This window comes from Quercus lobata, chromosome 2 (genome assembly GCF_001633185.2).
Source record: "Quercus lobata isolate SW786 chromosome 2, ValleyOak3.0 Primary Assembly, whole genome shotgun sequence".
Lineage (NCBI taxonomy): Eukaryota > Viridiplantae > Streptophyta > Magnoliopsida > Fagales > Fagaceae > Quercus > Quercus lobata.
Genome location: NC_044905.1, coordinates 9028447 through 9051862, shown reverse-complemented (window position 1 = coordinate 9051862; position 23416 = coordinate 9028447). Strand labels below are relative to the sequence as shown.

The following is a 23416-nucleotide window of genomic DNA, read 5'->3' as shown; positions in this document are numbered from 1 at the left end:
GCAAAGAAGAAAGTAGAGTGTATGGAAGCGTTGTGAAATGTCAAGCTATTTATTGAAGAGGTGAGGGGTGTGCAGTTACAATAATAGGCCTATTGTTGGTACACGTTTGCTTGATGAAAAAGATGGACAATTTTTTTTTCTTTCTATATTTAAACAAAGAGTTGGTAGTTGACTGTTTCCACCTGAAATTTTTATTTCAAACTTCTTGATTCTCGGGTTCAAATTTCCTCTATTTAGCTTACTAGATTTTTGTTTCTAAAAACCAAAAAAAAAAAAACTCTTACTAAAAGATATATAAAAATATTAACAAATATATTTTTTTGTGAAAAATGTACATTATAACTAATAATTAAATTTGAACCCTTAATTAATCTCATAAATACAAATATTAAGGAATAATTAAAAAAACCCTGTATTATTCCTTAATTTGTGTCTTTATGACACTCGTTAATAAATCCATAATGTTTCCTTAATTTGTGTGGTTATGACACTCGTTAATAAAATCCATAAAATATCATTTAATATACATATTAAAATTTGAAAACATTTTAATGTGTATGTACTTGTTAACAAAAGCCTTAATAATAGACTATTTTATTGCTCAATATAACTGTGGGGATCGTTCGATTAATAGGCCCATAGGATTCAGAATTAGTTCAGGATTGTTGGGCCAGTGGCCCATCCGAGGCTGTATACCCGTCCGAGGACACCATTCTCCTCGGCAGTACGCGTCCGAGGACGATCAGGACGTGATCTCGCTGCGATCAGATCTCAGAATTAGGTCATCTCAGAGGGTAGAGTAGCCGACTAAAGATGAAAGAGATAAGGCAAACAAATATCTGAAACTACAGCTGCCTCCGCATTAATGACCTCTCAACCAACTCTCTGGCCGCATTAATGTGGAGGTGATACCTGAACAGTAGGGAAGCAGCCTTACAGCTGCCCATAGGAAGTTCCAAGAGGTGCCAGATGGGACAGAAAGAAATTCTCCGGACATAACCTACACGTGTGCGGCAAGGATGGAGCGCAAAAGGGGGTATATAAACTAAAAGAATAACATGAAGAAAGAGATCGGGGGAGAAAAAGAAAAGGGAAGAACAGACATAAACTAGAAAGGAGAAAGGAAGAGGAAAAAGAGAGAATTGCACTAATCACTAAAGAAAAACGTTCATTGTACCAACTTTAAAACCTTGAACGGGCTTGAGAGTAAATCTTGAAGGTAGATATCACAGTTAACCTAGTTCTTTACACCCACGCTCTACAAATCATATTGTCTGGGCCTTTTACGTACGAACCCAATACTGTTTAGGTTCGTCACAAAATCGTGTCCTTACAATAACCATATATTTGAATTTAATAAAAGAATTTAAGGCATGGTTGAAAGAGTATTATACTATTATTAACTAAGTTGCTCATTTTCTTAACATACATAGAAATTCACTTTTATGATACAAATTCATATATAACAGAACACACACATAGTTGAATTCAATTGTTCTTGGTGTACAAATCCACTTTTATGGTACGGATTCATGACATAATGCATATATAATTGAATATAATTGTTCTTGGTAACCACGACAATGTATTATATTGATCAATAGAATTATATATTTAAATTTAAATTTAAATAGTTCCTAGCATTCGTTAACATTTCCTATAAACGTATACTATTACAAAATTAAACAGAACATATATATATATATATATATATATATATATATATATGTAAGGACACGATTCGCGACGGACCGTAACAGTATCGGGTTCGCGCCACGTAAAAAGGCCCAAACAATATCATTTGTAGAGCGTGGGTTTGAAAGGCTAGGCCTTGATCGCCGGGCGGTGGGTTTTTCGTGGTATTCATACATGGTTAAATTTTCTTCACCCTTGGAATCTTGGTCCTGGAGGTGGGCTGGGAGGCTCTGGATTTTGGCCATTTTTCCCAGCCCCTCCTTTAGGTTACTTCTTTTTCCTTTTATATTTGCCAGCGTTCATTGTCCTTCGTCCACGTATAGGGTCAACCTTTCCAAGACTAATACTTGTCCCATCAGCCCATACTCAAAGTCGTTGGGGGTGGTTGTAAAAGCCAAAAAATGCGGCTCTGTCAGGTTCAGAGCATTGAATGGCAGTAAGGGCAGCTTTTCCCGGATATTTTAGATATTTTAGATCTTTCTTCCAAGTTTCAGTCCTATACCGTTTTTACCCCTCTTTCTGGGGGGACTTTGGGTCTGCCGTGGACTGAACTGCCCTCGGCGGTATCCATAAGCTATCTTGTCGAGCTTGGGCCATAGCCCTCCTCGGCTTGGGCCTTTGGATTCTTCCCGGGTAGATGGGCCTGGCCCATAAATCATTTGAGCCCCACAATAGCCCTTCAAAACCCGGCTGTCCAACCTCTTGGTTGGAAAGGGGGGGTTTTGGTAATGCTGAGCTTTTATGATGGCTCCTTTAATTAGGCCTTTCATTAATGCTGACGGTTTTCCATCTGTCCAAGAAATATACTGATCTACGAGGCGTTTTTTGATTTTACTCCTGACGCGTTCTCGTCGTTTGATTATTCAAAACACGCTTTTAATGACTTCCCTTTACGAGACTCATTTACATTCGACGGTTCGTCTGACGAGGCGGAGAAATGGAACGGACACATCTTCGTTTTCAGATTCTTTTGGAAACCTGAACGAATTTAATGCATTCCGTTTTGCCCTTCCTATAAGAAGACAAGTAGGAGGCTATCACTTTCGTGCAGAGACCCTTTTATTTTTCTGAGATTTGAAACCCTTTGCCTCCCTTAGCGTTTACTTAACCCAGTAGTTATATACTAAATCACAGTACATTCACCATAACAAATGATGAAGAAACCATACCCCTCCTCAAAGTATCATGTTCTAATAAAGCTCGAAATGGCTCGGTCAGGGCAAGGATGGCGGAGGCTTAAGACTCGTCTTACCTTCCTTTCAGCCAAAATCCGAAGCAGGGACTCGTCACGTCAAACTTTCGGTGTGACTGAATCGAGAACACCCATCATCAGTACCAACCGCGCTCTCATGAGCATACCTAATATGGCTCCAGTGTGTTGGGAGTCAGGATCGAGGCAGGGACTAAGTGCCCCTGCTTCTTCCTCTCTTCGTTCACTGGCGCCTCCTTTTGCCTCCCTTTCTTAGTCTTCCCAGCACCAGTTCCATCCTGGTACTTTTCTTTCTCCCTCTTTTGCTCATTTTTCTTTCTTTTCATCTCTTCTCTCTTCTTCTTCTCCTTCTTTACTCATGTCCTCCATCTTCTTCATTCATCTCTTCCATCTTCTTCTTCCTTCTCCTTCAAATTCTTCTTCCTTCTCCTTCATCTTTTTCCAAAGAAGGTTCTTCTTTCGATATGAGCAATACTGAGGCAGAGATTGGAGAGACTTTGAAGACGAGTTTAAAAGACACCTAGCTGTTTACTTATCTGTACTACGCATGTTAGTGTTGCTTCGGCAGCTCACCTTTTGTATAGGCTTGTTTGAGTCTCTCTTTGTACGTTGTAATAATTTTTCATATTAATAAAAATTGTTGTTATTTTACTTCGCATGTTCTGTCTCTATGTTTTTACAAATTTGCAAGCGCTGCTCGGCACTATAATATAGCATTTGAATCAATGACAACTAAGGCCAAAATAGTTGCTAATAAAAAGATGTCACCATAACTTTGATAGAATTGCTTGACATAGCAATGCGTACCTGTGAATAACGATATTTGCCTGAAACAATGCCGAGATTAGAACTGGATGCTCTACGCGGTGTAGGAAGTAATCATTCGAAGACATATCACTCGCAAAAATGAACAGTCCCCTTAGGCCACCGAATAGTGGAGCGTCCCGCCATCATCCTAACACTCTTATTGGCCCTAACATTTTACAGTGTTTGAGCCGAGGACTTTCCCCATTGGCTTGAGTCCCTGGACCATAGTTCAGTTTCTCTCTTTCCTCAGGTATTTCACAAGGTGCCGAGCAGGAGGTTGCCCTCGGCAACGGTTATTCCTCGGCATGGGCTGTAGTCCCTGGGCTCCCACGCAGAACAGGCCTGGGCCGCGAATTTACTAGGCCCATAAATTTAAGAGGTATTTCCGTAATCTTTGGTCACGCGGTAGTTTTTGGCGTCCCAGTGTTCGAGGTGCGCCTTCGCGAGACTCCTTTAATCTCATGGTTGCAGATGGCATTGGAAATTGAGCCGAAGATATTTTGTCTGTAGCATTCCTTGGGATGCTGCGTGAATTAAATGCCACCACCTTATCTTTTTAAATAAATAGGAGAGACAGTTGTTTTACTTACGCACAAATCCTTCAGTTTCCTCCCTTAGTATATCATGTTTGAGGCGAGGATTGGGGAAAAGGAATTCTATCCGCCACGGAGGCGCCGTGTCCTCCTGAGACTCAAAGTAGTGAGGTACGGGCAAATGAGGCGTAAATTCAAGGGAACATTCCGTTTCGACAGAGGGGAAAGGGTGTTTCTCCCCCTTTTAGTCAAAATCCGAAGCAGGTTCGGTTCATGCCAGAATTTTGGTGTGTCAGAAGATAGCTTCTCCGCCATCAGCGCCTCTGCCTTGTTGCAGGCAAATTTTTGGTGAAGGCTCCTCAACTTCCGGCTCCCTGCACCTTTCCTTCAGCGGTGTGAGGCTCAAGTTGGGTTCTTTTGCTGCCTGAGTTATGGGCGTGCAAAAGCATTGAGGAGGAATAAGGTCTTGAAGCAGTAGCCAACCTCTCCAATGTGCTACCTCCTCGGCTTTATCTTCATTTTCTTGTATTTTTCTTTACTTACGTAGTTAGCTTTAATGTAAGCTTGTTTCAGCTTTTCATTGTACACTGTACTGTTCCTTTGTCTTAATAAAAGATGTGTTTATTTCTTTATACATACTTTTCTTCTCTGCAACAACTACTTGGTGCATGAATATTAAATGTAAGCTTGCCCTTAATGATATTCCGGGCAGAAAAATGCCTTAACACAGATTCCTACTGGTTTAAACTCACAGATATTATCAAGTATAACAAGGGTAATCCTCAATAAATTAAACTCTTGGAACTAACCGGGATAACTGCTGAGTGCTGCGCGATGCATGCTAGACTAATGTCCGAGAACGATAAACTCTAAATAATTCGTTCGAGAGGGTAGCCGAGTAGCGAGGGACTTTGATTGTGCTTTTGGGTAATATATTGCACCGTATCGCATCAACCCCTTTGGTACTGGGGATCCGAAGGTAGACCGGGGAATCCGTGCAATTAAGGGATTAACCCAACTGTTAACGAGGAGTTCTCTTCGGATGGATTTTGAGGTTTATGTGCCATAGTTTTTTTTTTTTAAATAGTTGGTTTCCCCATAGGCTTGGGTCCGAGGACCATGCAAGGCCTTGGTTCTGTCCAAAACCTAGTTTTCTTCATCCAGGTAGTTGGTTTCCCCATAGGCTTGAGTCCGAGGACTATGCAATGCCTTGATTCTGTCCAAAACCTAGTTTTCCACATCCAGGTAGTTGGTTTCCCCATAGGCTTGAGTCTGTGGACCATGCAATGCCTTGGTTCTGTCCAAAACCTAGTTTTCCACATCCAGGTAGTTGGTTTCCCCATAGGTTTGAGTCCGTGGACCATGCAATGCCTTGGTTCTGTCCAAAACCTAGGTTTCCTCATCCAGGTAGTTGGTTTCCCCATAGGCTTGAGTTCGAGGACTATGCAATGCCTTGATTCTGTCCAAAACCTAGTTTTCTCTTTGTGTGGGATCTTGGCTTTAGGGGAGTTAGCTCCTCAGCCAAGCCCCTAGGGTTTATCCATACGATTAACGCTACCAAGTGCCTAGTTTGCTCTTTACGAGGGACCTTGGCTTTAAGGGAGTTAGCTCCTCAGCCAAGCCCCTAATCAAGAAACGTAGCCCCTAGCAGAACTTTATACTAGAACTCTATAACCAACGGTTAGAAATAACAAAGAAACTCTATCGACCCACCTCCTATACCAACACACAAGCCTTCCCCACAGACGGCGCCAATTGTAAAGACACGATTCGTGGTGGACCGTAACAGTGTCGGGTTCGCACGTAAAAAGGGCCCAAACAATATCATTTGTAGAGCGTGGGTTTGAAAGGTTAGGCCTTAGTCACCAGGCGGTGGGTTTTTCGGGGTGTTCGTATATAGTTATGTTTCCTTCACCCCTGGAGTCTTTCTCCTGGAGGTGGGCTGGGAGGCTCTGGATTTTGGCCATTTTTCCCAGCCCCTCCTTTAGGTTACTTCTTTTTCCTTTTATATTTGCCAGCGTTCATTTTCCTTCGTCCACGTATAGGGTCAACCTTTCCAAGACTGATACTTGTCCTATCAGCCCATACTCAAAGTCGTTGGGGGTGGTTGTAAAAGCCAAAGAATGCGGCTCTGTCAGGTTCAGAGCATTGAATGGCAGTAAGGGCAGCTTTTCCCGGATATTTTAGATATTTTAGATCTTTCTTCCAAGTTTCAGTCCTATACCGTTTTTACCCCTCTTTCTGGGGGGACTTTGGGTCTGCCAAGGACTGAACTGCCCTCGGCGGTATCCATAGGCTATCTTGTCGAGCTTGGGCCATAGCCCTCCTCGGCTTGGGCCTTTGGATTCTCCCCGGGGCCCGGGTAGATGGGCCTGGCCCATAAATCATTTGGGCCCCACAATATATATATATATATATATTATTTATTAATAGGTAAAATTTAGAGAAAATTCAATTAAATTCTACAATTGAAGTTTAATTTTGCGCTATGTATCTTAAATTATTTATTTTTAGAGAGAGATTTATTTCCTAATTTTGGAGTCAGATGTGGGACCACATTATAAATATCCATCCAAGTGAGTTATTGCGTACAAAAACCAAAGAATTTAGAATTAATGAACATACAAAAAAAATGGACAATTTACATTTTTTACCTAATAATATTCTTACAAGACTTTTTAAAGAGTTAAAAAAAATATAAAAATAACTATTAATAATGATGTGCAACGAAAATTCCTAGTCTTCTCCCGTCCATATGTGTCGTCCAAAGGAAAGACAAGAAGGGAAATCCTTGCCAAGCTCCTCGTCCGTTTGTCCTTAAAAGACAGACGAGCTTACTATCGTCCGTCTGTCCTTAAAGGACAGACGAGCTTTCTACCATCCGTCCATCCGTAAAGGACGGACGAGTTTACTACTGTCCCCTCGTCCTTAAAGGACGGACGAGGTTACTACACCATGTCTCCATTGAGTAAAAGAACGTACCGTCGCTAGTCAAGTCCAACCGTTGTAAAATGCAGACTTCTTGAATAATCTAACTTTTACGTCAGTTATGGAAGTTACCTCCGAGCCTTTTGGATTCCCCAACAGTAGGAACAGTTATCAAATAAGTAACCGCTCCCCGCATACCATATAAACGCACGCCAATGAAAGAGTAAGGGATTTTGATTTTCTGAGACTTCCATTTTACGAAGTCATACAAAAGGCTAACTTCACTATCGGAGGGTTCTTAGCCGGCTTCCACCGGTCTCCTCTGAATTTTCTGTTTGTTTTCTCAGGATTCAGTCACAAATTCATCAAGGCCCAGCACTTTCAGTCCACTAATATCACAGGATTCATCAAATAATATTTAAATTATATATATAAGAATCATACCATGCATAATGCATCTTAATGTATATTTTTTAAGTATATCCATATATATGTATGGAATTACAAGTTACACCAAGCTAGTTATATTAATTAATGGTATAACCTCTACAACCAAGAAGCCCCAAAATCAACACCCACACCCTAACAAAGAGAAATTTATACCCACAACCACAACAAATGTTGAGACTTGAGGAATTGCACACCGTGCATTGCACGGGTCTCAATCCGAGTACCATTACTTTATCTATGAAGTCATGTTAGACAATGACAAGATACCTTTCCACTCATTCTCTCCCTCTCTCTACGTGCGGTGCCTGTGCTAATGATATGCATGTTCATCTTTGGTTGGACCGGTTAGTGCTCCTAATTAATGAAGCATGCATCTGGAATCTGGTGATGTTCGATCGTAATAGCAAAGAAACCAAGGAGAAGTGAATTTCATGTTGATATCAAGCAGGTGAAAGTAATAATGGTGTGGCCATTTTGACATTTAAAAGAAGCAACATTAATTGTCTTATATATATCCAATATTTGCATTGTTGTTATCACTGCCATGTAAATCTCACAGTTTTGTGACCTACATTCTATAACAAAGATGATTTATATGTTCTATTGATTCTCACACGATCTTTATTGTACATTTTTCGTACATATCGCATATTTCACGTTTAAATATATACATCAATAAAAAAAAAATGTGAACATCACACATAAAATTATAATCATTATGTGTACTTAATCACATTAATAAGTGTGAGAGAACAATAATCCATGTGGAAAAACTACCACACATGTTTAACTATGATGTTGCAACCCGGCCAAACTCACCTTGGCCATTAATTCCATTATAAGTTACTACAGTTTTCCCAGGCAACAATTGAACCCTTTTTTTCTTATGATTAGATTGTTATAATGGGAAAGGAGAAATCGAAACCCTGGACGTATCTATTAAAAATCTACGAGGTGATAATTTAACTAGCACAACAAAACCATTTGTACAATAGGTTTTAACCACTGAAACCAACCTCTTCTCATTTTTCTCTGATATCATTATTACTCTTCAAAAATAGAGAGAAGATATGTAAGAGAAAATAGAGCTCAAGAAATATTGTGGCGGCTCTAGAAATTTTGTTTAGGGGGGTCACTACAAAATTTTAATAAAAAGAAAACTTGAATATATTGAATTATCAAAATAATAATAATAATAATAATAATAATAATACATAAAGTTTTACAATTTTATTCTACAAGTTTTTAAATTTTGAATGTTATATGATAGTTCATTATGAATATATATTGCCAATGTGGGTAGCTATGAGTCTATGATCATTTTATTTTGTTAAGTATGTGTAACATTTTTATCTTTATACAGTTGTTATTATCTATTTGACTTTGTTTTCATAAAAATATTTTAGACTAAATGACTAATTTCAACTCATTGGCTCCTTATTAATTATTAATGCACACAATTACACTTATTCATACATAAATTATACAACCTAATCTAAGTGTATATGTGTGCGAAACTCCCTCCTGGAGACTTGAACCTCAACCCTTACCCCCTACACCTCACAAGCACTTCTAATTGCGAAGTGACCATCGCACCTAGGGTGTGCGGTGATAATACTTGAACAATCATTAACTTTACAATTGCTTTATTGAATTTTACTACTTTATTACAAAAAGTTATTATAATATGATAGAGACTTGAACCCCGGCCCTTACCCCTACACCTCACAACTACTTATACTTGTGGAGTGATCATCACACCAATGGTGTGCGGTGATAATGCTTGAACAATTATTAACTTTACAATTGTTTTCTTGAATTTTACTACTTCATTACAAAAAGTTATTATAATATGATAACAATACACACATGTAAAAAAAAAACCCTCTCTATTTCTTAATTATTAAATTATATAAAGTTGTATTATATTTATATTGTATAAACAAAGATTCACACATATCATAATTTACACAAATAAGTAACATTATAACAAAAAGTAATATACAAAATTAATATTAAATACACTCACAGTAAGGGTGGCAAATGGGCGGATTTGGGGTGGGCATAATTGGGTTGGGTATATAAAACCCATTTACCCATTAAAACCTATTTAACTAATTGCTTCTAACCCAAATCCAACCCAACCCAATTATTATGGGTAAACCCCAATCCACCCAATTACCCAATTATCAAAATTACCAAAATGCCACTAAAGTGAAAATGACCAAAGTACTCTAAAATCTGCAAAAATTACCAAAATACCCCCAAAACCCAAAAAATGACTAAAATACCTCCAAAAACCTAAAAATGACCAAAATATCCTAGAAACCCAAAAAATGACCAAAATACCCCCAAAACCTAAAAAATTACCAAAATACCCCAGAAACACAAAAAATAACCAAAATACTCCCAAAACCTAAAAAATGACCAAAATACCCCTGAAACCCAAAACAAATACCAAAATACACTCGAAACCCAAAAAATGACCAACATACCCCCGAAACCTAAAAATTACCAAAATACCCTTAAAACCTAAAAAAAGACCAAAATACACCCGAAACGCAAAAAAAATGACCAAAATACCATTGAAACCCAAAAAATGACCAAAATACCCCCAAAACCTAAAAATTACCAAAATAATCACAAAACATACAAAATGACCAAAATACCCCCAGAACCTAAAAAATGACCAAAATACCCCTGAAACCTAAAAATTACCAAAATAATCACAAAACCTACAAACTGACCAAAATATCCCTAAAACCTAAAAATTACCAAAATACCCCCAAAACCCATAAAATGACCAAAATATGCCCGAAACCAAAAAATTACCAAAATATGCTCGAAACCAAAAAATTACCAAAATATGCTCGAAACCAAAAAATTACCAAAATACCCCCTGAAACATAAAAAATTACCAAAATACCCCTGAAACCCAAAAAATGAACAAAATACCCCCAAAACCCAAGAAAATGACCAAAATACCCCTGAAAGCTAAAAAATTACCAAAATAATCTCGAAGCCTAAAAATTAACCAAAATAACGCCAAAACCTAAAAATAACCAAAATACCCCTAAAACCTTAAAAATGGCCAAAATAACCCCGAAGCCTAAAAATTGACCAAAATAACCTATAAACCAAAAAATGATCAAATACCCTCGAATTCTAAAAAATGATCAAAATACCCTCGAAACCCAAAAATTAACTGAAATACCCCCTGAAACCTAAAAAAATGACCAAAGTACCCCTGAAACCTAAATATGACAAAAATATCCTCGAAACGTAAAAAATGACCAAAATATCCTCGAAATGTAAAAAAATGACCAAAATACCCCGAAACCTATAAAATGACAAAAATGCCCCTTAAACCTATAAGTCGATAAAACTACACCCTAAACCTAAAAAATTACCCAAATCCCGCCTAAAAATAAAAAATGACCAAAATACCCCCTAAACCTAAAAATGACTAAGATAACTCGGAAACCTAAAGAATGATTGAAATATCCCCAAAACCTAAAAAGTTATTAAACAACCTCCAAAACCTAGAAAATTACAAAAAATGGCCCCAAAATGTAAAAGTTAACGAAACACCCCCAAAACCTAAAAAATTAGTAACATTCCCTCAAAACCTACAAAATGATTGAAATACTCTTAGAACCTTTAATTTAACGAAAATACCCTCGAAACATCCAAAATACCCCAAACCTCTATTTTGGTAATTTTAGAGGCTTCAGCTGTATTTTGTTCATCTTATAGGATTAGTGGTATGTTGGTCATTTTAGATATTTTGAGGGGTATTTTGGTCGTTTTATAGATTTAGAGGTATTTTGGTCGTTTTAGGGGTTTCAGGGTATTTTTGGTAATTTTAGAGGTTTTGGGTTTATTTGGGTCATTTTAAAGGTTTAGGGGTATTTTAGTCATTTTTTAGGTTTCATAGGTATTCTGGTAATTTTTTAGGTTTAGGGGTATTTTGGTCATTTTATAGTTTTAGGGGGTATTTTGGTCATTTTTAGGTTTCTAGATTATTTTGATCAATTTTTAGGCTTCGGGGTTATTTTGGCCATTTTTTAGGTTTCGAGGGTATTTTTGTCATTTTTTAGGTTTCGGGGGTATTTTGGTCATTTTTTAGGTTTTGGGGTTATTTTGGTCATTTTGTAGGCTTTGGTGTTATTTTGCCCATTTTTTAGGTTTCAAAGGGATTTTGGTAATTTTTAGGTTTCGGGGGTATTTTGGTCATTTTTTTGGATTTCGGGGGTATTTTGGTAATTTTTTAGGTGTTGGGGGTATTTTGATCATTTTTTGGGTTTCAGGGGTATTTTGGTAATTTTTAGGTTTTGGGGGGTATTTTGGTATTTTTTTTTTTTTTTTGGGGTTTTGGGGTTATTTTGGTAAGTTTTAGGTTTTGGGGGTAATTTGGTCATTTTTTGGGTTTTGGGGGTATTTTGGTCGTTTTAGGGGTTTCAGGGTAATTTTGGTAATTTTAGAGGTTTCAGGTTGTTTGTGGCCATTTTAGAGGTTTTGGGTTTATTTGGGTTATTTCAAAGGTTTAGGGGTATTTTCGTCACTTTATTGGTTTGAGGGTATTTTAGTCATTTTTTAGGTTTCATAGGTATTCTGGTAATTTTTTAGGTTTAGGGATATTTTGGTCATTTTACCATCTTGGGGGGATTTTGGTCATTTTTAGGTTTCTAGATTATTTTGATCAATTTTTAGGCTTCGGGGTTATTTTGGCCATTTTTTAGGTTTCGAGGGTATTTTTGTCATTTTTTAGGTTTCGGGGATATTTTGGTCATTTTGTAGGCCTTGGGGTTATTTTGCCCATTTTTTTGGTTTCAAAGGGATTTTGGTAATTTTAAGGTTTCGAGGGTATTTTGGTCATTTTTTTGGATTTTAAGGGTATTTTGGTAATTTTTAGGTTTCGGGGGTATTTTGGTAATTTTTTGAGTTTCAGGGGTATTTTGTTTTTTTTTTTTTTTTTGGATTTTGGGGTATTTTTTGTCATTTTTAGGTTTTGGGGGGTATTTTGGTCATTTGTTGGGTTTCAGGGGTATTTTGGTTTTTCTTTTTGGGTTTTGGGGGTAATTGGTCATTTTTTGAGTTTTGGGGGTATTTTTGTAATTTTTAGGTTTTGATGGTATTTTGGTCATTTTTTGGGGTTCGGAGGTATTTTGGTCATTTTGTGGGTTTCAAGGGTATTTTGGTCATTTTTTGGGTTTCAAGGAATATTTTGGTCATTTTGTGAGTTTCAAGAGTATTTTGGTCATTTTGTCAGTTTTGAGGTTATTTTGGTATTTTTTAGATTTTGGGAGTATTTTGGTCTTTTTTTAGGTTTTATGAGTATTTTGGTAATTTTTAGATTTTAGAGGTATTTTGGTCATTTTTTAGGTTTAAGGAATATTTTGGTCATTTTTTGAGTCACTCACACACATATGATATAAATTTATTAAAAAAAAATTTATACTTACACTTCATAAACACTTACACTTTATTAGGTTTCTCAGAAAAACAAAAAACAAAAAACAAAAAACTTACTCTTTATAAAGAAATATTTTATATATATAGCTTTTTATTTTGAAGACTTAGCAGCGCCCCTGGCCATTCAGTTACAAGTATATATTGTAAAGAGAAAATGCATCACTCAAAATAGATTATGGTTCTTCACGATATGGTTACAGAGAACAGGATACTTAAGTAGATACACTCTTTGCTTGAAGTCACCCACAACTATAATTATGTATCTTAATAATAACAATAGCTGGGGCTTAATTTCTCAAACAAATTGGTCCAGGTATTCTTCCACAGAGGTGTATTTGACATCTGGATACAGCTGGGAAGCCTCCACACCAAATGATGGCTCAATTTCAAAGTTAGTGTGATCACCCTTCACAAAGACTGAGTGGTTGATTGACAATACCACATTAATTGGAATTGGGGCCTCTGCAAATGTACCAAGATCAAAAACATATTTAATTAACCAATGTTTTGCTCCTTGCCAATGTTAAAAATACTAATGTTCAAGAACATGACAGAACATAAATTAAGCATAGCATCTTTGGAATTTTGGACAGGTTTTCTCACTGACCTTGGATGTCCTTCAAAAGCTTTTCCTCTGGAACATAGACTTTCTCAATGGTTTTGCCAATCTTCTTCTCCCAAAGGGCAACAAGCTCATTGAAGGAGTAAATGTTTCCTGGAGGCCTGATGTAGAGTACCTTGTTCAATGCTCTTGGGTCATCCACAGATTTAATGGTATAGGTTCCAATGTCATCTTCCTTATTAAAAATTGCTGCAAGGAGAGTTCAAAGCAACACATGGTCAAATAGTTACATACATATCATAGCTATACAATTAAGTTCATTCAGATTCAGTTGACACTCTTCTTCATTTGCTTCAAAATTAAGATAGTCCATTTTACACATGTTGTCACATCATTTAAAATTTAATTCCACCAAATAAAGGAATGACAAATGATTTAGAATGACGTGACATTCTATTCACCAAAAAGACATACTCGTAATGAAAAGGCTTAAATTTCGTGTTTGGCAAGCATGGATACACATTTAAACATTTTGATAATGCAAAATGTTGATCAAGAGCTTAAAGAAATTGTTAGTTACCCTTGGGATTTCCATCTCCGGGGATAACAACTTTGTCTCTAGGAGGAGCAGTGACTCCTGGCTGCGCCAAGGTAGGAAGAAAATAGCCAGCAAAGTAGTTGGCTGACACATAAGTGAAGGGAATGCCTTCAGCCTCAACAGCACGTCGGATTTGGGCCTTGGAAGCAAATGCAGTCTTTGCTGGATCCACAGCATGGACACGGTCCACATCGTTTCCGAATTCAGATGGGTAGAATCTCTGAAAAACAACTCAACCAATAAAATCTCTAAATAATTGTAAACTTTTTCATTGAAATTTGTTCACTAATTTCCAAACAATTATTACACAATCAGAAATTTTCTGATACCATAACTTTTTTTTTTTTTTTAATACATGATAAAAATTCTACTTTAGTTTAATCTAAATATATATGTGTGTGAAACTCTTTTCTAAAGACTTGAACTCTAGTCTTTATCCTCCACACTCCACAAATACTTATACTTGTGGCGCAACAGGTGCGCAGTAGTAATACCATTACCTTTTTCTACTACAGCTCAAACTGACATGATAATAAATATGATTTGTGTTACTTTAGTTATATTTTATATAAATACAAACAAGTTTATCATTTATGCCACCGGAAAATATGTTTATCATAGGTTTTTCTGGTAAGATTCACAGTCCCAGAAATCTAATAGGAAAAGGCCCATTAAAAAATAATAATAATAATAAAGGCCCAATTTGGCGTGTTCTGATTAAGTCATTATCTTAGTCATTACAGAGCTTCCACCAATTTGGTGCGGTTGTTGTGAGTTATGACATGCGACGTGGGCCCATGTAAATAAATTAGACGGATTGTTCACACCAAACCGAATTTTCTCTATTTTTGTGTTCAAAAATTTTTCTCTATTTTTAAAATCATGGTAGAGGGAAAATTATAATTTGGTGCGGTTGTTGTGAGTTATGACATGCGACGTGGGCCCAGGTAAATAAATTAGACGGATTGTTCACATCAAACCGAATTTTCTCTATTTTTAAATTCATGATTGATTGAGAATTATTAGAACTTTCGAATTATTATAAATATGTAATTTTTATTTTCATATAAATAAATTTAATTAGTGAAATTCGTTGACATTTTTCTTCCTATCAGTCAATATGCTCATTCTATATTTCTGTACATAAATAGCAGGAAGATTAGTTTATTATTTAACACATTCCAAATCCATAATATACGCAGATTTTTTTTTTTCTTTTTTGAGAACCTACAACAATACACGAGATTCACTTATTACACTATCTACATAAGAGAACAAACAAAAAGATACATTTTTATCTTATAGTTGTTTTCATTAAACATTACCTTCATAAGAGAACAAACAAAAAAAAAAAAAAAAAGACATTTTTATCTTATACTTGTTTTCATTAATTTTTTTTTTCTTGAGATAGGGTTTATCTTATAGGTTCGTTCCGGATAATTACTTTTTATTAGCATATCAAGATTTCAATTAATATTTTATTTTTTATTAATTAATTAATTATTAACACAACTTTTATTATACATCAAGCAGAATCAATAGATCACTTTCAACAATTTTAAAATAAAAATATTAAAACTCTTATTAATTGGTCGGTAGCATCATCAGAATTCACAAAAGGGTTTTCTTTATCTTGATCCTAAGAACTAGCCTTGAGAATCTATTTTTAAGCCAAGTTGCTGACCCAATTAAAAATTAAACTTTACAAATTATTTAGGGAAAAAAAATTTAAGGAATGAAATTTTAGATAAAAGGGTTTCAAACTAATAAAGTTTTGAGTAAAATTTAGAAACACGAACCTTAACGTTACCAGCTTCTTTAATGGCAGCGATGATCTTGACCTGATCTACAATTTGCAAGTGACCCACAGTTGATATCACCACATCTACTTGCTTAATTGCTTTCACCAAACTCCCATGGTCGTAAAGATCTCCCTGCATTTCCATTTTTTTTAACACCATCATCAAACTTTTTCCCACAAACAAAACCAAACACATCTAGCAAAAAAAACTCACAAAAACACATACAAACGGAGAGAGATTAATATACGTACGTGGACCAAAGTGACACCCAAGTTCTTGAAATTCTCAACGAGTTTTCCCTTAACGGGATCAGAGACCGTGCTCTCTCTGACCAGAGCAAAAGTGGGATGACCAGCCTTTGCGCTTGCTTCCACGATGAATTTTCCGATGTAGCCTGTGCCTCCGATTATCAAAACCTTGCTTTTGTGAGCCATTTCAGTGTTTCTTTTTGTGCTAAAAAAAGAGAGGGATATAGAAGAACAGGGAGTAGCAGAGGGAGAGCAGAGAAGGAGGTGGAGTGGATGAGAATTATTGTAAAATATCAAAGCTATTTATGGATGAGTTTAGCGGTGCTACCTTCTTTCGTCACCCAAAAAAAAAAAAAAAAATAGTTCAGCCGTGCGAAGTTACAAAAATGGGCATGTGGTTGGTACACATTTGCTTCTGGTTCAGATATATAGGTTACCTTTCATATTCTACGAGAATTTAGAAAGTTAGCTATCTTTATATATTAAAAAAATTCAAAAAATTAATGACTGTCTTTTTACTTTCAAAAATATTTCTAATTTAATTAATTTATTTTTATTCTTAAAAATCAAAAATCAGGTTAAAATCATAAATAGATAAAAATTAAAAGAAAAAAAAATCCTACAAGTTATTAACTCCCCACTTTTCTTCTTTAAAAAAAAAAAAAAAAAAAAAATTCCCACTACCCACGTTTGAAAGAAAATAATTACCCCTCCCCTAAAATAAGGAAAAAATATCCCATGTTAAAAACCAAACTAAACTATCCCACGTTTCTTTTTTAAACTATTACATTATTATTTTTATTTTATTTTTTGGATTTATTACATTATTAATTTTTTTTTTAACTATTTCAGCGTCAATTGGATTTGGTTAAACACGCAAAAATAATGAATCCTATTCTCTTTGGAAAAAACAAATCTTATCTATTTTTTCAAATTGTGATGAAAGAAAAATTAGGATACTAAATCCAAAAAATAAAAAGTCTCATTGCACGTGCAAAATGCGTGTGATGAGGCTAGCTTTAATTAATTAGATTTAGACAGAGTTTGGAGTTTTTTTTTTTAAGAAACAAACACACACACAAAGAAAAGAGAAATAGTTTGGAGTTGATCTAATTGTTGCTACTGATACTTTTACCAAAAACTTTCCTAGTTTAAATTTCTTTTCTTTCAATTTTTAAATTTATTAAAAAAAAAGTTGTGTTCGGTGAGTAGACCAAAAAAAAAATACACGTATATTTGTGTCGTTAAGATACTTAATAATAAAATTCATAAAAAAAATATCATTTAATATAATGTTAAAATTTGAAAACATTTTAATAAGTAGCACTTGACTATTTTATTGCTCAATATAACCACATATTTGAATTTAATCAAAGAACTTAAGTCATCACGATCCAAAAAAAACTACCCATTGTTGAAAGAGTATTATACTAATATTAACTATGTCGAGTAGAGTATAAGTCACTTTTATGATACAGATTCATAACAGGACACAAATGCATAACTGAAATCAATTGTTCTTGATGTACAAGCCCACTTTTATAGTACAGATTCAAGACATAAACGTAAATAGATATATAGCTGAATTTAATTGGAAAAATAGGGTACAAGAGAACACCTAAACACTAACCATTATTAAAAGAGGACTAGTATTAATTAACTATGCAAATCGTTTATAAGCCAAGAGTCTGCATCAATCCACTATTATGGTACAGATTCATGATTTAGAGTGGGAATCACGCAAAACTTGTGGCTCTCTTTCTCTCTCTCTAATGATAAACTGCCACTACTTTATTTTGTCAAAACAAGCCTTCCATGTGAACTGATAATGAATATTGAAATCTTCATTTGGCAGCAAAGTCTTTGTTAAGCTGTCCTTTTGCTGTGCTTATTTTCATTGGTTGGATGTATCAGAATTTTTTTCAAATGAATATTATAAAAATTAAAAAATATATATATTTGAATTCAATTTTATAAGGTTAATTGGTTTTCAAAATTGACCATGTTTCTTTATTCTTTTTTAAATATACTAACTGATATTATTAAAAATGTCCTGTTAAGAAATGTTCATAGTACAATTATTAATAAATTATTTTAAGAAAAATTTTAATGCTACTTTCATAAAAAATATAAAAAATAATAAATTTTTTTTCTTTTAAAATTTTTTATATACTAACACCTTTAAAGCATAAGCATCCTATTCCTTGTTAAAATTGCAAAATGGGAGAATCGGTCCCAGCTGGTGTTGTTGCTAATCAACGGAGAATTAGGTAAGTAAAGGGACGGGAGACTCTTTCGTCTTTTTCCTTACCCAAAAGAAAGAAGGTTTGATAGGCAATTTTTACTATTCATAGGACTGTCCTCAAATCAAAAAGTATATCTATTTTCCCGTCCCAAAAAAAAAAAAAAAAAAAAAAAAGTATATCTATTTGAGATGAGGCCCATAAAGGTAATTTGAGGAGTCACTAAATTCTTAGCATCAGTTATGGTTGCGTTCTCTAGAAGCCCACATGAATCCAGCCATTATCATGGAGAGGTGCATTCTTCTTCTTTTTTTTTTTGGAGTCAGTAAGGTGATGTTTGGACTTTGGAGGCCATTGACAATTTTTAATATTATTGTTGCATTCTCTAGAAACCCACATGAATCCAGCCATTATCATGGCTCAATTTTTTTTTTTTTTTTTTTATAGAAACAAATCATTATAAATATTCCCATAAAAAATCATTATAAATATTATTGAATTGTTGGTAACTAGCAAAAAATTCATTATTAATGTTTAGAGAAACAAACTTCTTCTAAACTAATAAAGAAAAAAAAACATTGTCCTCCTGATTAAAACATGTGCTATTACATTATTTTGTCTAAAAGTATAAGAGAGAGAGAAGGTTTGAAAGCTAGCACGAAATAGAGTATCTTTTACTAAGTAACCAAAAGAATGGTGAAATAGTCATTGCAATGAAACATATTAAAGTGTCTATATGAGTATTGCTTATTTTTTTGTAGTTTATTTACATAATGTTCATCAAAATATATAATTTTTGGAAATTTTTATGTTAAATATTTTACAAAAACAAAAAATTAGTTTATTTCAATAGTGTAATTTTTTTTTTGGAGAAAATTTCAACCTATGGCGTCCGCTCCTAATGATAGCTCTTTGTCATCAGACCAAGATACCAATCAGTTTTTGGTATAGGTGGGAATTGAACCCTATATCTCTTATTCAACCATCAAAGACTTTACCAGCTGAGCTAATTGGAACTCACATTTCAATAGTGTTATCTAAGTGTTCCATTTGACACATACGATGTAAAATTATGTTATATGTCATTGAGTAAGAAATGTAGGGTTCAAACTATGCTTACACAAAAAATCAATTGTTATCTTATCTTGATAATAAGAGCAATCAACATGGAGTGTACCCATTATATATGTAAAAGTAAAAAATAAAATATAAATAGATAGCACTATTTAATGACTAATTTATACCATTTTTTTTTTTTTTAATGTTATGTTTGGGAGTAGTGGATGTTGTGAGTTGAGGTATTGTGTTTTTTATTGGAGTTGCCAAGAGTGTTGTGGTTTAATTGGTTGACATTTCCTAATATTTTTAACAAATACATTTGCAATTTACACATATATACATTCATACATACATACATATATATATATATATATATAGAGAGAGAGAGAGAGAGAGAGAGAGAGAGAGAGAGAGAGAGAGAGAGAGAGAAGGTGTTTCCTATTGGAGTTACTGTGAGGCACCTCAGGATGGTTCTATCTTCATGTCATTGGTATTTGATGCAACAACTCTCTCCAACAAGTAAAGCCCAGGGGCAGCTTGATGTATTTGGGGGCCTAAGGCGAAAATTGATTATTTTGTTTTAGATGCAAAATTACTACTAATTAACATGAATTACATAAAAATTTTTCTTTTTTTTTAGAAATTTTATAGACAGAAAAAACTTGACAAAATTTTTCCTACTTATTGATGTGGCAGATTGTAGTGGTAAGTAAAAGAGTGGGGTTAGTGATAGATTTAGATGAAAACTAGTAAAAGTTTGCTAACTCACCTCTTATTATTATTCTTATTTTTTTTTAGAAATGCAACATTCACAATATTTTTTTACAACAAATCCTAGGTTTTAAGTTGTTTTTTGTTTTCTATTTGAAAATATCACTATAATTATTTTTTTTGCCATTAATAACAAGTTGTAATAACCTACTACTTAGCATTAGTTGTAAAAGTGTTATAAAAAATATTATAAACGTTGCATTTTTCTCTCTTTTTTATTTGTTTCTCATATGGGAAAAAAATATTATTTTATTTATTGATTATAAATAACTTTATTGGTTAAAATTTAGGGGCCTTTTTTTACTTAGGGCTTTAGACGACTACATCTTTTACTCACCCATTCAGCCGGCATTGGTAAAGCCCTACATTTAAAGGATTTATTATGTATTTTAGTTATTAAAAAGAAACTGTTTTGATGGTTGCTTTAATTTTTTTTAATTTAATAAAATGGTGGCTTTAACTTAAAGGAAAAAAAACATAAAAACAAACTAACAAACAAAAACAATCGAACAAACAAACACCGATAGTCTCTTTCATGCGGGACCTGATTAATAATTACTATATAAATGCATCATAGGTAGATGTCAGCCCAAAAAAGAAAAAAGAGAGCACTAAGAAATAAGAATAAGTAAATATACAAACATTCACCGCAAATTCATGAAGCTGCTGGATACTTGGATTGGCTCCATGGGCAGGTGGCCGAAAATGACACCAGTGATTCTGTCGAGTGTGTATACTTTGTGCGAAATAAACACACTTTTTCAAAAACTGGGGGGTGAGTCGGGTGACAATATTTTTTTTTTTTTTTTTCATGATGAGTATAGACTATAGAGTACAGCTCAAGAAATCGTGATTATGTTTTATCTTGTGCAATCGAGTTCTTGGAAAAAAAAAAAAACCTTTCATATTCAAAATAATAATAATAAAGAAAAGAACATTCCATTCCCTGGAAAGAGAAAGAGAATTAAATAATAAAAATAAATAATAAGACGAGCAGGTTATAAGTAACACGAATTCAGACGTTAAAAAATAATTTATTGTGCATTTGTGTTAGAACTTATTTTCTTATCTCTTGTGTACGTGCATTTGTTTCTAATATATATATATATATATATATATATATATATAGATGGGTTCAAGTTACACCTAGTATAACTCTAGAGTTACACATTTTTTAAACCATTAAATTTAAGCAAATCTAATAGTAAAAAAAAAGTCCCCATTAATACTAATATTCTCTCTTTCGCTTCCCTTATTTATTGTCCCAATCCAATGAAGTAGACGTTAACTAGTTATAGTCAGTTTGATGTTTGCTCAATGTCTATATTATAATATTTATATAATTTGAATTACCACAATATTATAATCCATACCATATAGAGGTTGATGTTTGCTCAATGTCTATATTATAATATTAATATAATTTGAAGTAGACATTCCATAACCACAAACAAACCAAAATTTGAATTACCACGACGATAAGCCCCAAAGACAAAATCGACGAAGACCGTGATTTCGAACCAAAAAATATACCTCCATTGTCCCCTAATCGTCAAGCGTCATTTCCTAGTATCCTCAACATAGTGAAATACTTCTTCTTTTTTCCAATTTAAAAAAACAAAATCAAAATAAATAAAAAAATACGAATCTCCAACGTGGCTAAAGAGAGTGCATTGTTTAGTGGGCGAATAAGATCTGAATTTGGAAAATATTTCTGAGGCAAAGTGTGCAGTACAAGTAAATATATTATACAAGTAAATAAGGTGGGCCTAAAGCCCACATACCCTAATACACATTAACAGCCCTCCTCAAATTCAAGGTGGAAGTAAGACCAACTTGAGGTTGACAACTAAAGTACGAAGGCGTCCCTTAAGATGTGACTTGGTGAAGATATCTACAAGTTGATCTTTAGAGGAGACTGAAATCAGCTTGAGAGCACCATAGACAAGATGATAATGGATAAAATGACAATCGATCTCAATGTGTTTAGTTCGTTCATGGAAGACATCATTGTGAGCAATATGAATAACGTTTTGGTTGTCACAATAAAGATGAGTAGAAGAGGATGTAGACACACCTAAGTTTTTGAGAAACCATCGTAGCCAAATGAGCTCAGATGTGGTATCAGCAAGGGCACGATATTCTGCTTCAGTACTAGAGCGAGTTACATGAGCTAGTTTCTTGCTTCACCAAGAAATCAAAGAAGAACCAAAAAGAAAGCAATAACCAGTGATGGACCTATGATCAGTGGGATTTCCTGCCCAATCAGCATCAGAAAATGCACGGAGAATAAGAGGAGACTAAGCAGAGTAGAAAAGATCATGGAAGAGAGTGTCTTTTAGGCATCGAAGAATACACAGAACAACAGCATAGCGAGTTGATCGTGGAGCAGACAGATACTGGCTCATCTGGTGAACAGCATAGGAAATGTTTAGACGAGTGACAGTGAATAAACTAGGCTACCAACCAAGCGTCTGTAAAGAAAGGGATTAGACAATGGCTTCCCTCCTGAGGGAGTCAAATGCGCATTAAACTCAACTGGAGTGTTAACAGTCTTGCTATCAGTGAGTCTAGCTCGAGACAAGAGTTTAGAGGCATACTTGGGTTGAGTAATATAAAGTCTATCTGTAGAATGAGTTATTTCAAGACCCAAGAAGTAGCTGAGATGTCCAAGACCTTTCATCTCAAACTGCTAACTGAGAAAATCTTTAAGTTCTTGATTGCCACTGAGATCATCACCAATTATGATCATATCATCCACGTACAAAAGAAGTAAAATAGTGCCTTTGTCAATGCGACGAAGAAATAAGGTAGAATCATAATAACTGGCCATGTAATCCAAGCAAGAGATGGTAGAGTTGAACTTGGCAAACCAAGCTCGTGGAGCTTGTTTAAGGTCATAAAGTGCACGTCAAAGATGACAAACTTTATTTGATTCAACAAAGAGACTAGGAGGAGGTTACATATAAAATTCTTCACTTAAATCCCCATTAAGGAATGCATTTTTGACATCCATCTAAAAAATGTCCTATTTA

At 34.6% G+C, this 23416-nt stretch overlaps 1 protein-coding gene across 1 annotated transcript; it reads right to left on the bottom strand.

The window, feature by feature from the left end:
• Positions 1 to 13237: 13237 nt before the first annotated feature.
• LOC115974355 (phenylcoumaran benzylic ether reductase Betv6) lies at positions 13238 to 16617 on the bottom strand. The gene is made up of 5 exons (XM_031094678.1): positions 16312 to 16617; positions 16058 to 16192; positions 14241 to 14478; positions 13706 to 13909; positions 13238 to 13560 (listed from the first exon to the last, which is right to left on the bottom strand). The coding sequence occupies exons 1-5, from the start codon at positions 16492 to 16494 to the stop codon at positions 13394 to 13396; spliced, it is 927 nt and encodes a 308-aa protein (XP_030950538.1). The 5' UTR covers positions 16495 to 16617; the 3' UTR covers positions 13238 to 13393.
• Between the last annotated feature and the right edge of the window lie 6799 nt (positions 16618 to 23416).